Source organism: Cryptomeria japonica, chromosome 3 (assembly GCF_030272615.1).
Source record: "Cryptomeria japonica chromosome 3, Sugi_1.0, whole genome shotgun sequence".
Taxonomy (NCBI): domain Eukaryota; kingdom Viridiplantae; phylum Streptophyta; class Pinopsida; order Cupressales; family Cupressaceae; genus Cryptomeria; species Cryptomeria japonica.
In genome coordinates, this window is record NC_081407.1 from 811,596,151 (window position 1) to 811,612,822 (window position 16,672).

At 38.0% G+C, this 16,672-nt stretch overlaps 1 protein-coding gene across 1 annotated transcript in view; it reads left to right on the top strand.

The window, feature by feature from the left end:
- The first annotated feature begins 846 nt into the window (after positions 1 to 846).
- Positions 847 to 16,672, top strand: part of LOC131054348 (FRIGIDA-like protein 4a) — a 28,124-nt gene continuing 12,298 nt past the window's right edge. The window contains exons 1-2 of the mRNA XM_057988834.2: positions 847 to 1,682; positions 2,214 to 2,442. Of these exons, the coding sequence (XP_057844817.2) occupies positions 1,047 to 1,682; positions 2,214 to 2,442 (865 nt within the window). The 5' untranslated portion in view covers positions 847 to 1,046. The remainder of the gene's footprint in view (positions 1,683 to 2,213; positions 2,443 to 16,672) is intronic.

The following is a 16,672-nucleotide window of genomic DNA, read 5'->3' on the forward strand; positions in this document are numbered from 1 at the left end:
GACAAGTGGAGTTGGTTTGGATATTCTCTACATGTCACTCATTTTCTTCTATGCTAGATATATCTCCTCCTCCCATGATGTCACCATTGTTCACCATTGTTTAGCTAGGCAAAATATTGACTAACAAATACCCACAATACAATATTTATTAACTCCCACAACAACAAACATACACTACAACCATGCATACAAATACAAATACAGGAGAATGGAACTCCATCAATTACTGTTGAAATGCAAAGGTATTTTTGTAGATGACACCTCATGAAGTGTACCCTGATGTATGGCCATTTGAATGGGGAAAGCAAACAACTTTCCTTATAGTTGCTCGTGCTTGTTTCAGCTCTACTTCCATGCACTCCTCTTTTCCCCTTTTCATTTCGCCTACGCTTAATGTTTGTAATGCTTAATGATTTCATTACTTACAACTGATGGTTATAAAGCTCTTTCTCAAACTCCTTTTCATCTATTGAGTTCTTACACCATCTTCCATGTTAATTGCCAACTCAACTTTTTGGATTGGAGAATGAATATCAAATTTACTCAAAAATCAAAATATTTACCAATACTTTTGTTGTCATGATAAAAAATATCTCAACTTAATTATATTATAATAATTATAAATAATATTTTTATTAGATTTAATATTAAACATAAATATAATTCAAATATTATAATCTTAAAATATTAAGTACATATAATTAAAATAATAATTGAAAATTAAATTTTAAAAAATTAAGTTTATTATTATAGTTATAATTGCTTTATCTTAACTTTAAATTTTATTAAGTACTTCAACAGTCAATATGTGACACTTGTTTTTATGGATTTTGGTTTGCCGTACAAAGTGACTTAGCCCCTCGCCAGGTTTTAATGGACGCTCTATTTTCTCACCATTCAAACGTTTGGTTGGCAAGAAGATCAAAATCCACTCCAAATTAAACCGACCTTTTGGGTTTTGTTGCTATCCGTATTCCACAGGTTAAGAAAAACAGCAGCTAGGGTTTAGGGTTTTAGCAGTACCGCCTTAGGGTTTCAACACTGCCATGACAGATTCAATGGCAGCGAGGAAGCAACAGCTGGAAGAAGCATTCACAGTTTTAGAAACCCAAAAGACCATTATTGAAAAATGCACGCTCCACTGGAAAGAACTCTCAGACCACTATGCTTCCCTCGAACAAACCCTCGATAAAAAAGACCAAGAGTTGGCAGAGAAAGAGAAATCGCTGGAGCTCAAGTGCAAAGAAGCCGAGGCACTGCTTGAGAAAAGGGAACAATCGCTCGATGAGAAAGAACAGAAATTAATTACCCGGGTGGGGGAGCAGAAAAAATGCGCAGTCGAAGCCATTGAGAAGGGTAAAAGTGACGGAGAATTGAAATTCCTGTGTCAAAAGATGGACGCCGAGGGCGTTTGGAAATACTTAACGGAGAACAAAAAGGATATTCAGACGTTTCGGGCAGAGCTGCCGCCTGCGTTGGAGAGTGCTATTGATCCTGCAAGGCTCGTATTGGAGGCTATTGAAAGTTTTTACGATAAAAATAGCGAGAATAATAGTAGTAAGAAGCAACCGGCCCTTGCAGACCAGAGAAGAGCGTGTTCTTTGCTCTTGGAATCGCTCGTGCCCGTTTTGGCTGATCCAATTTTGGGGGAGGATCATCCTGTTGTTGCTCAGGTTTTCAAGGTATGGGATGTTTTAATATCAAATGTTTGTCATTTCACTATTTATGTAAAAAGTATATATATTTCAAATTACGTTCTTGTTAAATTTGAGTTGAGATTATAGACCTTATTTAATGTTTCGACGTACTCCATTTAAATGTAAAGGTTGTTTCCTAGGTCACGGCTAAGTCCCGAGGTTGATCATACGATAAAAATTCTGGTGCAAAAAAATTAAATGATATATTAGGTAATTAAACGAACAATTCCCTCACGAGCTTTAGCGAAAGGGTTTGGTACATTGAATTGTTACGAATCAGCGTATGCTCAGGATACACTACAACCTTGCTAAGTTAAAATACAAGCCAGCTTATTGTGGTGATTTTTTTCCATTTGAAAATTTATATTTGCTTTAATTTTTGCAAGTGATTTTTAAAAACTTGTGCAAAAGTATATGAAATTTTGAAGAATTTGAAAAGATACTTCGTTTCAGTTTTATTGAGAATTTTGCATGGGAATAGAATCTCTGAAATGTGTGCCTGCTTAAAATCTTAAGGAGCGGGCAAAGGCCATTGCAGATGATTGGAAGTCTAAGATTGATGTGGATGGGGACTTGGCCAATGCCAAGACCTTGGAGGTTCAGGCCTTCTTGCAGCTCTTGGCTACCTTTGGCATTGCAGCAGAATTCGACAGGGGTGATCTGCGCAAGCTTGTTTTAGCAGTGTCATGGCGCAAACAAATTGCTAAGCTTTGTGGACCACTTCGTCTGTCAGAAATAATGCCAGGTTTGTTTTTGTGAAATTCTCACATGGAAAAAATTCACTGCTAATTTTTGTGCCATTTATTTTGTATAAATTGAGTTAGCCAATTGATAAAGTCTCTACATTATTGCAATTAAAATTAGGATACATGAACGAGTAAAAGTGTGACTATATTATATACCAAATTAAACTTAGTCACCAAAAATTGTGGATTCTGTTTGTATACTGGTGTTTTTTTAAAACATTGAGTTTCTTAGCATCATTTGTGAGTCCTTCACTAAAAGTTATCTTTGATAGCTTGCCACTGTAACAAATTTCTTAGAAATATTACCTAATAAAATTGTAGTTTCTCTATACAAAATTTCACCCAACTCGACTATCTTCAAGTTCTCTCATGAGCTAGTTCCATAAAGTATTGGCCTAAATGCCTATTCATGGCCCAGTCTACCGTGTTAATTTGGTATATGAGATTTCCCTTGTAGGATAAAGTGGACTTCTTTTCTTAAGTTTATACATACAGTTCAAATTTTGTTCCACTTGGTTTTGATGTCATTTGAGGTCAAGGGTAATTTGATTTTATATGAAGTGGCATGATTGGACAATAATTCTGTCTTAAAAAAGATTTTCACTCTTTATCATAAAGCCAATTACACATGTTTGACTCTGCCCTCCCAAAAATGGGGCAAGCCAACTCATTGTAATTTTTTTTGTGAAATCTTGTGCATGACTTTGTTTTGTAGCTATCAAATGTCTAATTAAACATAACATTCTGTATTAATTATGAAAAAATATACATTGATAATGTGCATTCTATTGGAGTGACGTGTGCCTATTCATTTTGTTTTTAATTTTAACTTTGATGACTATGAAGTGGATTTTATCATGGAATGAGAAATATATTCTATAGCTTCACCTATTACTTACCAATGTGAATTTTGTGACTTTGCTTCGCACAGCTTTTGAACTCTCTAGTTATGGTCTATGCATACATTATCAGCAACTGTTTTTAAGAATAATTTTTTTCCTTCAAACTAAATGAAGGATGGAAACATTAATATATTAGTCGATTATTCTGCATTCCATAAGATTTCTACTCTGTACGTATGATCTGTTTTAAAATTGTCACTACTTATCTGTTTGTAAAGTTTATTTTTTCAGAATATTGATATGCTGCCATTCCATTGAGGAAGATTTCGTACTGTAGATTATGTGATGTCCCCATCCTAGTCAGGGCTTTAGAGTTGATGAGTTAGCTTATTTCTTGGACCCTCGTAGGCTAACAGGGTATGGACAAAGGGTCATGGAGATAGTGGATGGAGGATGATGTTCTTCAATTCAGTGTTGGGTTCAGTTCAGGCTTCGTTTGAGCAGTTTCTGACTCCGTTTGAGGATTTACTATTTATAGATGGGAAGTTGGCTATTTTTAGACAGGCCCTTGGTCACATGGGTTTTGTGAGCTTTATCTCCAGCTTCTGACGGTTCATCTTTTGGAGTCATATTGAGAGAGATATTAATTTTTTAGTGAATTACAGGGTATATTTAATTAATGATGTTTATTATAGTCACATTGACTTTTTAATAAAATATTTCACTTAAATTTATTTAAGTGGCTTATTTATTTTCTCTATAGTTGGGCGCCCATATTGAAAAGTGTTTTAACACTTATTAAACTTTTTATAATCCTAAAAGCAACCCTAATTGCAAATCGTGGGTTTTTGCATAAAGCCGCCCCTTATGAGAAATCAATTTGATTATTGTTGAATACTTGATATCTCATTTCTCTCTGGGTTTTGGAGCTTGAGGGTTTCAAACTGGATTCTTCATTGGAGAACGTCCATTCTTCAGTGCATGGTAATGGTGAGACTGTGAAAGATCAGTTGAATTGTTGCAGCTGTGGTTGGCTTCATTCAGAAGTCAAATTGGTGATTATTGCAGGCAGATCTGACTTCTTCAGGCAAATCAGTGATAGGAATTTAATTCTTTGTTGTTGTCGTTTCTTTGTTGGGCCTCTCTTTTCCAAGACTCACAATTTGCTCATTTTGGTGCCATCTTTCATGCTGTTTGGGCATCTAGTTTCTTAATAAGAGCAATTCTGAATTGTTTCCAGAATAAAAAAAATTAGAACTGTGTAATTTGCTGATTGAATCTTTTTAATTCAATAAATTGGCTAAAGGACCTACGGGTATGCTTCTAAATTCTCCAATTTATTGTTTCAGCTGATTAATTTCATGTATTCTGTCAATATGTGTTGAAAATTAAAAAAACCTTTTTTGCAACTTCTATCTATTTTTGAAAGACCATCTCTAATAATAAAAAAAAACACAAAAAGAATAATAAATTACAATAGGTTGAAGAATTGAACCAGCAAGGGTTCATCACAGTGGTATCAGAGCTCTGATCTTGCCATCCTGGAGGGTTAGGGGATTTTATATGCATCACCAACAGTTTGGGCATCATAGGTTTTATTCTTGCTGGAGATTCGGTTTACAGGGAAACCAATTTCAATTTGTTCAAAACTGAATTGAAAACATGGGTGACAGGAATGAAGCCACCAGAAACACTACACAAAATGATGACAACGAGGCAAGGGAGGTCATGAGAGGTATAGCAACTGGACAACAATAGGTAGCAATAGTATTGCAACAGCTAACTACCGCCATACAACAACTTTCAATACCTAAAGGTAATGATTATAATCAAGAAGAGAATGGCAGTATTGGCCATTCCAGCGCTCGTGTGACTAACACACGCACATATGACAGACCCACGCGCCCCACTTTTGTCAGAGCTAACCTGAAGATGAGGTTGATTCCAAAGCTGGAGATGACGTGGTTTTCGGTGACAATATCTTGGCAATCCATGATGAGTGGGATAGGTTACCACAGAGAGTTAAGGATCACCTTAACTTTGACAGGTATATTAGTCAGAAGAGAGATCATAACAGGAATTGGAAAAATTAGAAACCTTGGAACAAAACTAATGATCTCAAATATGCAATCAATTAGCTCACACTTTCTACTTTTGATGGGAGTGGTAGAGTTACAGATAGAGCTTGGATTAGCAAGTTGGATACCTTCTTGACCCTACGTCCTATGTCAGAAGAAGATGCTATTAAGTTTGCAGCTTTGCATTTGGATGGGGTAGCCCATGATTGGTGGCACCATGGGATGGTGACTTTGCATCATGACCTTATTACTACATACCAAGAATTCACTGACAGATTGGTTGAGCGTTTTGATAAAAGAGATCCAGGGTTGTATTTCAGGGATCTAGCCTAGCTGAAACAAATGGGCAATTTGGAATCTTACATTAGTGAATTTCAGAAGCTTTCAGTTATGGTAACTAACATCTCAGAGAGAAGGCTGGTCATTTTTTTTGTTGAAGGTCTTTATGAGCCTATGAAGGGTTGGATTAAGGCTTTTGATCCCCCTACCTTGCAAGAAGCCACGAGGAAGGCACGCAGCATGGAACTTACCGCTCCTCTTAGTAAGTTCACTCCAAACAACTCCAAACCGTTCTCATCATTTAATGACAGCAAGTCTGATCCAAAGAAATCAGAAAATGTGGATCAAGGGAAGAGGTTTGCAGCACCTTTGGATAGGGAAACACTTAATGATTTGCATAGAAGGAAGCTATGTTTTCATTGTAAGGGCCCTTATGATCAAAACCATGATTGTCCCCTCAAGCCTAAGGGTCAAAATAGGAATATGGAGTGGTTTTATGAGGGAGAAAACATGACTGATAACATAGACCAGCAAGCTGATCAAGATGATTCAGAGACTGAAAATTCAGAGAAGGGAGTTGAAAATGAAGGAGAATTTGATCTACAGGAAGCTCATATGTCTAGCATGCAAGGAGAAGGTTCTTTTAGGTTGTGTGGACTCTTGGTGGGTCAAGGAGTCATTTCTCTACTTGATACAGGTGCAACTCATAATTTCATAGATGCATGGTTGGTGGAGAAGCGTGGGATTCAAACTCAAGAGTTTGAAGGCATAAGGGTGAAAGTTGTTGATGGTAATGTGTTGATTTGTGATAAATGATTTCAGACTTACCCATGAAGCTCAATAATTATGAATTAAAGCTGATTTTTATGTGGTTAACATGGGAAACATGGATGTGGTACTTGGCATGACGTGGCTTCATGCAATAGGTGAATTTACACCCTACTTGGCATGACGTGGCTTCATGCAATAGGTGAATTTACACTCAACCTTAGAGATATGGAGATGAAATTCAAGGTTGATGAGTCTAATCATGTTCTTAAAGCTATCAAGGCCAGCAACTTAAAATTGATCACTCTTAAAAGAATGGAGAGACTTATGAGACATGACATGGTGGATTGGGCAACAGAGTGTAAACTAATGCCTACTTATGAAGAGCAACATAAAATACCTTACCATTCAGATATTTAGGAGCTTAGACTTAAGCATACAAAGGTGTTTAGTGACATACCTCTTGGTAGGCCTCTTGATAGAGGCATAGAGCACATTATTGAGCTTGAAGAGGGCACCAAGCCCATCATGATTACACCTTACCGACATCCCAAGCGGTTGAAAGATGAAATTGAGAAAACCATCAAAGAACTTCTAGCAATGGGACACATAAGGCCGAGTAAGTCTCCTTTCGCTTCATTGGTTGTTTTGGTGAAGAAAAAAGATGGCACACTTAAAATGTGCATTGATTACCGTATGCTGAATAGAAAGACTATAAAGAACATGTATCCCATTCCTCGCATCGATGAGTTGTTAGATGAGCTTCACGGAGCTTGTTATTTCTCTAAGATTGACTTGAGGACAGGTTATCATCAGATCAGTGTCAAGGAGTAGGATATTGAGAAGACTGCATTCATATGTCATTGTGGACACTATGAGTTTTTGGTTATGCTTTTTGGGTTAACCAACACACTAGACACCTTTCAGTCCACTATGAACAGGGTCTTCCAATTTCAGTTGAGGAGATTTGTTTTGGTTTTCTCTGATGACATTTTGGTTTACAGTAGAACTTAGGAGGAGCACTTGGTTCACTTGGATACTGTTTTAGGCATACTTGACAGGGAGTCCTTTTATGCCAAGGAGTCCAAGTGTGCATTGGGAATGGCAAAACTTTTGTATTTGGGTCACATAATCAGCTGAGAGGGAGTTCGCATGGATCCTAATAAGGTTCGTGCCATTGTTGATTGGCCTACGCCTGAGACCTTGTCTTAGCTCAGGGCATTTGTTGGTTTATGTGCCTTCTACTGTCGGTTTGTTAGTGGTTTCTCACGGCATGCCACACCACTTATTGATTTGACAAAGAAGGGTGTATTTATTTGGACACCTCTAGCACATGAGTGTTTTGAGAAGTTCAAGCAATTGATGACTACATGTCCAGTTCTTGCTTTACTCGATTTCACTAAACCTTTTGAGCTTCATTGTGATGCATGTGGAGAGGGTATTGGTGCAGTGATTATGCAGGATCGTCATCCTATAGCTTACGAGAGCAGGGAGCTTAGGGGTCCGAAGAGGAGCTATAGTATTTATGATAAGGAAATGTTGGCCATCATGCATGCAATGGCTAAGTTCAGGCAATATTTAGTTGGCGGCAAGTTTTGTGTCAGAACTGACCATAATAGCTTGAAGCATTTCCTTGGACAACAGGATTTAAATGAGTGTCAACAGAAGTGGGTCAGCAAGTTACAGTCTTATGATTTGACATCTCATATGTCAAAGGGACTCGGAACATTGTTGCTGATGCCTTATCTCGCCGTCCCCATTTGAGCTCCATGGCAGCTGTTTTCGAGGATTGGAAACACTTGATTATAGCAGAGTATGCGAAGAATCTATGGGCCTCTGGTATTATTGATGGGACAGTACATGATAGTAGGTACTCTCTTGCGAATGACCTCATTATTTACAAAGAGAGGATATTTCTAGTCCTAGGTTTTGAGGTGAAGTGCATAGTGTTGAGGACTTTCCATGATTCACCTATGGCTGGACATCCCTGTTACTTTAAGACCTATAGGCAGGTACGGGAGAGATTCTCTTGGAAGGGTCTCAAGTCTGATGTTCTTCAGTATGTTAGAGAGTGTTCCGTTTGCCAGCAGAACAAGCAGGAGCACAACTTTCCTGCAGGGTTACTTCAGCCGCTTCCTATTCCTGACAGGAAGTGGGAATGCTTGTCTATGGACTTCATCACGGGCTTGCCTAAAGCCTAGGGTAGTCACAACATTTATGTGGTAGTTGATCGGTTGACTAAGTATGCACATTTCTTCCCGATCACAACTACTTATTTAGTTGTATAGGTGGCCGATCTTTTCTTTCGTGAGGTATTCAGATTGAATGGTTTACCTTAGAGTATTGTCAGTGATAGGGACAACAGGTTCATGGGTCACTTCTGGTAGGAGTTATTTGGACTTTGCAGGACAAAGCTCACTCCGAGTACCAGTTACCACCCCTAGACTGATGGATAGACAAAGATTGTCAACAAATGGGTGGAAGGATACCTGCGAAACCACATTTCAAGGCAACAGAAGGCTTGGGTGAAGTGGTTACACTTGTGCGAGTATTGTTATAATTCCACTCGCCACATGACTATTCAGATGACACCTTTTAGAGCCTTGTATGGTTATGATGCACTGAGTTTCCTAGATTTATTGTTGAGCGATTGCAGAGTGCCTAGTGCTGGGGATTTGTTACAGGAGAACCAGGACATTATGAGAGCTCTTCGTGAGAAGATCTAGAAAGCTCAGAATTAGTAGAAGCAGTATGCTGATCAGATCAGGGTTGAACGAGCATTTGACATTGGAGATATGGTATATCTGATGCTTTAGCCCTATAGGCAGTCCACTTTGAGGAAGAATGGTGCAGAGAAACTCAAGCCACGCTACTATGGACCATTCATGATTGTCAGGCGTATTGGTGAGGTGGCTTATGAGTTAGATTTACTGACAGATAGTAAGGTTCATAATGTGCTCCATGTGTCACGCCTTAAGAAGGCATTGGGACAACATATAGTTCCTTATGTAGTTTTACCACCCCTGGATGATGAGGGGAAGTTAGTGCTAGTACCTGAGGCCATCTTGGAGTTCAGAGAGTGTCATTTGCGGAGAAGTGTCATTAGGGAAATTTTGATTAAATGGAAGGATCTGCTGATAGAGGATGCTACTTGGGAGAGCGATAGCATTTTACAGCATCCAGCATTGAGTTTGCTTGAGGACAAGCAAATTTAGGGAGGGCGGACTGTGATGTCCCCATCCTAGTCAAGGCTTTAGAGTTGATGAGTTAGCTTATTTCTTGGACCCTCGTAGGCTAACAGGGTATGGACAGAGGGTCATGGAGATAGTGGATGGAGGATGATGTTCTTCAGTTCAGTGTTGGGTTCAGTTCAGGCTTCGTTTGAGTAGTTTTTGACTCCGTTTGAGGGATTTGCTATTTATAGATGGGAAGTTGGCTATTTTTAGACAGGCCCCTGGTCACATGGGTTTTGTGAGCTTTATCTCCAGGTTCTGACGGTTCATCTTTTGGAGTCATATTGAGAGAGATTAATTTTTTAGTGAATTACAGGTTATATTTAATTAATGACGTTTATTATAAAGTCACATAGACTTTTTAATAAAATATTTCACTTAAATTTATTTAAGTGGCTTATTTATTTTCTCTATAGTTGGGCGCCCATATTTTAAAGTGTTTTAACACTTTAAAATTTTTTTATAACCCTAAAAGCAACCCTAATTGCAAATCGTGGGTTTTTGCATAAAGCTGCCCCTTATGAGAAATCAATTTGATTATTGTTGAATACTTGATATCTCATTTCTCTCTGGGTTTTGGAGCTTGAGGGTTTCAGACTGGATTCTTCATTGGAGAACGTCCATTCTTCAGTGCATGGTAATGGTGAGACTGTGAAAGATCAGTTGAATTGTTGCAGCTGTGGTTGGCTTCATTCAGAAGTCAAATTGGTGATTATTGCAGGCAGATCTGACTTCTTCAAGCAGATCGGTGATAGGAATTTAATTCTTTGTTGTTGCTGCCGTTTTTTTGTTGGGCATCTCTTTTCCAAGACTCACAATTTGCTCATTTTGGCGCCATCTTTCATGTTGTTTGGGCGTCTAGTTTCTTAATAAGAGCAATTCTGAATTGTTTCCAGAATTAAAAAAATCAGAACTTTGTAAGCTGATGATTGAATCTTTTTAACAATAAATTGGCTAAGGACCTACGGGTATGCTTCTAAATTCTCCAATTTATTGTTTCAGCTGATTAATTTCATGTATTCTGTCAATATGTGTTGAAAATTAAAGAAACCCTTTCTGGAACTTCTGTCTATTTCTGAAAGACCATCTCTAATAATAAAAAAAACACAAAAAGAATAATAAATTACAACAGGTTGAAGAATTGAACCAGCAAGGGTTCATCACAGATTATATATAAATTATAAGAATATTATTTCAGTCCTTGGGAATTGTGAATTGGCATAAGGGAGCTGTACCCCATATAGCATTTTACCCCAAAAAAATTACCGTTCAAAAGGGCTGCTCCATAGGAGGGCCAGCAGTCTTTATATTTCATATTACGTATCAAAATAACATTTCTATTTCTATAATATTTTAAATGTAGTATAAACATTCCTCTTATTAATTTATCATTCCATTGACACTACCGCAATATCTTCTTCTGTGTCTGAATCTTCAAGATCAATAGCGAGCACCAATCCTCACTGTTAGTGTTTGAAGCCTCAGCAACCATCTTCAAAAATTCAGTGCCCACCTCACATTGTGCGTGCATTAATTATCTTTTGCGCCCACTGCTCGGATTAGAAAACGCACCCATGGGCTGTTAAAGTGTGGATAGATTGAGGGCCAATCACCTAGATCATTGGGGAACCCAAGCCTCAACACTGCATCATCCAACCCTTTTTTCAACCCACCATGCTAGTGCAGCCTTATTAGTGTTTTGGCCACTAGTTTGATGCAATCTTTTGGCTCAGCAAAGTCTAACATTACTGCAACAAAAATCGAAGCAATGTTATATTAACTTTGTTGCTATGGGCTGAAGACAAAAACGTTTTACTGAATAGCATCCTCAGAGCCTATAACACCTTTGGAGACTTCGTTTTAAACACCTTCAATCGTAGCTCCAAAATTTTACCCCTTAAAAAGCTATTTGCTCTTTTTAGCTATGAACATATGGTCAAGTCCACTTTTTCATTTGGGACACAACCTCGTCTGTCTCAAATGAATCTCTCTACACAACAAATGGCATTCACATTCATCATTATGCAAATAATGGAAATGTACTATCCTTACATTTCTCACAAGCAGCCAATCGAGAAGCACAACCTCCTACCTCATCAATTTATTGTGTGATCATGCACCATGAGGGAAATCTCTACAATAATCTTTTTGCCCATATTCCAGCTCAACCACCGACACTTAATCATCTCTACATTGGTGAGCTTATTTGCCTCTTTGTTTACTTGTACACGTGTTGCATAATGATCGCATCAAATAAATTCAAAAGCTCTTGACAACTCTCCAAATGTCGTTTAGTTCCCCATTTGTCATCCTTCCATTGCAAATAGCATTTTATTGTTATCAACAAGTCTCTTGTGATTACCAGTCTCCTTATTCCAATTTTGGTTCCTTCTTGAATGCCATAAAGCATCGCTTGAAATTTGGCTTCATTATTAGTACCAACGAGTAGTTTTTGCCATTGTCCCTAGAAATTCACCATTATGAATTTTAATGATACATCTAGCATTCTACACTCCTAGGTTTCTCCTAGATGCACCATCAAAATTCAGTTTGACCTAGCCATTCTTTGGAGGTAGCCATTTTGCATTTTTTACTGGATTATCCCTAGGCCTCCCAAGAACGAGAGGCACTCCAAACTTTCCTAATCCCCCCATCCCAATTTGTGAACGAATTGCTCTTCAATGTTAGGTGATTGGTAGCATTACCTACCACTTCCTTAGTAGCATTGTGGACTTTTTCCTCGATTCTTCTACAGATAAACCCAAATTTAAAGGAGATTGAGATGAGATCGAATTCTGAAATTTGAAGGCAAAAGTTACAAGTGGAAAAAGCTCAAACAAGATGTAAACAATGTCAATGGTTGCTCACTTTGTGGAAGAGTGCAAAAAAATAAACAAAGACAAAAGAATAAAGATGAAGAATAAAAAGAAAAATGATAACAAGGTGATTTTAAGTGAAAAGATACGCGAAACCGAGGACTCCGGGGACCAACCACCTATGGGAAAAACGAAAAAATAGAAGACGAAATATGCCCAGTAGACGATGGTAGCCCTCTAAGGATGTTATTATAAGGGGATCATACAATAATAAATCAACTTTGGAGGTATGTCTTGAAATGTTTGGAATTAAGTCAAGACAGGATAATAAAGAACATGTGCCACTGGAGCTGACTTATACAGAGGAAGAGACTAAAGAGCATTTGGCAGATGAATCAGAGGAAGAAGTGGACATGTTGGAGGAAAGACTAATAAGTCAATTAGTGTCAAAGACAAAATAAGGAAAAGATAGGGGAGAAACATGCAAGGGGACAAAAGACCAATAAAGTGAAATTGGAAATTGCAAGCAAGGCTAAAGGACAAATGAAGTTGCCAGTATGGGGGTGATGTGGTCCTCATTACTAAATTGAGATTACCTGGTTACCTTGGTAAAAATTGATTCTAAAAACTATACTTGATTCTACAAAATATCACACTTCCAAAAGCCACTAAAAAAATAATTAGTGGTCCCCAAAAATGATCTCCATGGTAAAGCTTACAAACCAGGGATTTCTCATCTCTGGGATTGCAAGTTGGGGACAAAATGTTCCCCTTCTGCCCTTTGGGTGCCACCTGCAAAGGGGTCCATCCTCATGATAGCTCTGCTGTGAAGGGGATGTCTCTAGGAATGTTTCCTTCTGCAGGGCATGTCCAACGACATCTTGCTGTTCCTAGGATTCGGTTGTGCATACATTCCTAAATCGTCCCAGGGATAGCAGTGTGTTTTTACATCATTTAACATAACATTCATTTTTTAAAATTGCAGTTAAGCGTTGTCAATTTTCATTTCATAAATGTTTGTGAGTTTCTGAATCCTTATTACTATTTCCTTGAGTATCGGGTTTGGGTTTGGGTTTGGTTTAGGGTATGCAAACATGGGCAAATTAATTTTTGGGGTTAGGTTTGTTTTGGGTTTCTTCGTACAAAAACCATATAAATATCATAAATATATACATTTTTGCAGCCTAGAAACAAGAATTAAGTTCAGAGTACCATGTAGTATTGTTATCCTCGTTTTTGGTTATTTTACAAAAAAAAGGATAACCCCTATGAATTTTTATCCAAATTCGTAATTTAACTCTCTAAGTTCGTTTTTCGAGGCGAGTTTTCGCTTCATTAGTCTTACTAGGATTTTCGTGGTGGTTTCCCTGATACTAGTTTAAGTTGTTAATTTGCAAAAATTAAAAAGTTTTTCTTTTAAAGTTTTTGTAAATTGGTGTCATATCGGATTTCAAGTCCAATCTTGCACTTGTTCTTTGGTTTTTAGCTGCAATTCGGACTTATAAGTTCGACTTACACCTCTTCTTGTTTCTAGGTGCAAATCGAACTTACAAGTTCGAATAGCACCTATGTATAAGTCATGCACCAAAAATGTGTATTTTGGGGTTGTAAACCTGAAATATACACATCTTGGTGTATTTCGGGTTTACAACCCTGAAATACACATTTATTTCGCACGATAACATTTAATGACTAAGTCATTGAAACCTTTTTGATTTCCTCTTGTTTTTGATCTTCTTTTTGTATCTCTTTTGGGTCATTTCGCATTCTATGATTCTCCGTGCCTAAAGCTTTGGTTGAGTTGTGGAGATCTTGGAGCCGAAGCCGGATTTTCAAGCTTCGTCCTTTTCGGTATGTCATCATTTCTTTCTTTCTTGTTTTGAGTTTTCTTGCTTTAGGGATTTTGTGTTTACCTGAGTGTTATTTGGGCTTTTCTTTCCCATTCTATCTTTATTGTTTAACGTTGTTTGGACTCATGAGTCTAAGCAACGCTTTTTGAGAGCGGTTGTTCGGGCTCATGATCCCAAACAATGTTCTGTTTTCAAACCACCCTTTTCGATGGATGTTGGGGTTACAATCCCATCATACATCGAGTATCGTCTTTCTGGTATATGGTGGGGTGTAGCCCGACATACACCGGAGACTTAAATAATCCTTCTTTGGTGGATGTTGACGACATAGCCACGACATACACTGAAGACTTAAATAATCCTTCTTTGGCGAATGTTGACGACATAGCCCCGACATACGTTGAATCCCATCGTTTGGTATATGGCGAGGCTATGACTCCGACATATACCAAAGACTTAAGTCATCCTGATTTCGATGTAAGGCGAGGTTTCGACCCCGACCTACACCAAGTTCTTCCCTTTGGGTGTAAGTTGGGGCCGTAACCTTGCCTTACACTGACATCAATACTCAATGAGAACGGTGCTTTGTTTGGTGCATGTTGAGGCCGTAACCCCAACCTACACCTAATCTCTCCTTCGTGGTATAGATCGGGGTTACGACATCGACATGCACCCACACGAATCATTTAACTTTGTTGTTTCCAATGTGGTGTGAATCGGGTTTGTAAGCCTAATCTACACCACATTTTTGTATAAAACCTCCCAAGTGAAGATCGGGTTTACAAACCTGATTTGCACCATTGTGATATGCCAAACTTTCCTAAATGCAAATTGGACTTACAAGTCTGAAATGCACTTCATGAACCACACTTATGTTAGTGCACACAAATGTAAATTGGGATCACAAACCTGATTTACACCCAAAGACAATCTTGTTCTACCAATGAATTAGGGTTTTTTAGAACCCTGATGAAGTAAATCTGGCGAGCTAAACATGGTGATGATCTCTATTTCAAACGTTGCAGTTACAGTCACAGTCAAATGACGGAGCCGTCTCCAAGTGAAAGAACCACGAAGTTTAAGAAGTAGGATTCTCATCCGGTCTTCCCACCTTCTTTAGTGTCATCTAATATTGACAACATTAGAGACACAAAAATTGGTTATGTGGATCTGGAAGAGTTTCTTAAGAGAGTTAAAAGAGCCACTTGAATATTACAAGATGGAGGCAACTATTAATAGTGGTATTCATTTAGTTGCAACTGTTCCAATGTCAGCACAAAACCCTAAATTTGTGTTAGCATTAGCTAATAGGTTTGATCCAGCAAGCAAGTCTGTCAAGGATGTAGAAGGAAAGAAGACACTCACTAAGTTCTCATCCAATTTTCAACTGTCCAAACATTGATCAGTATGCTAATATTGACATTTAGTCAACTTAGACATATTATGACAATAATTCAGATAAGTGTAGGAGGAATAGCAATGATAATTGGCTAAAGTCTCCTAGGCCCACCATTGCAAGATGGCCTAAGACCATTCACCGAAGTGACTTCATTGAGGAGGTAAATGATTTAATTACCCTTAGTAGGGTGAAAGGGCTCCCCGTTTTAGATACATATCATGAATGGATGTATCAATAGATCCATATCATTTGACAAAACAAGAAAATGATCTATTGGGGTAAACAAATAAGTGATGCTTTGTGTGAACAACTTACCAAGGTCCCAACTACTTCGAAGTTTAATACGACTTCATATCTAGTGTATGCAGTAACCTCAACAAGGCACTTTCCAGAATTGTCTACAATAGGGGATAGGAGCCAGATTCCATTATATCAATATTACTCTTAGTTGACTCTAATGAACAGTTCACATCATTTTAGGAGAGTAAATGATGCCTTCTTCTATCATTACATGTGTATGTTTGACAAGGATCTCTAGATGAAGAAGGTGTCAGATGAAGCTTGGAATGTAGTGAATAAGTATATCTGCATGTTCCTACAATTCCCCACTTTCACCCGTTTTAGAGTAGGATGCTATGATGATGATCTTTTCATGTTCCCTAGGTACCCATCAAACAAAATTGTTCTCATGGAGTTGGCCTGTTAGATGGTAGCAGTACATGAACGCTAGTTAGGTTCATACAAGCCTGGATTCAAGTTTTCTCTCACCATTGGGAGATAATAAATTCCATTTACAAGGCCAAGGCCATGGATGAGGAAATGAGAAGGGTTACAATGAAGCTCTTCAAGGCTAGGAAATATTTTGACTATAGGGGCATAAAGAACAAGTTAAAGAAAAGCTATACTCATGTTCACCGTGTAGAAGATATCTAGATAGATTGTAGAACAAAAGAGGATATCAGAA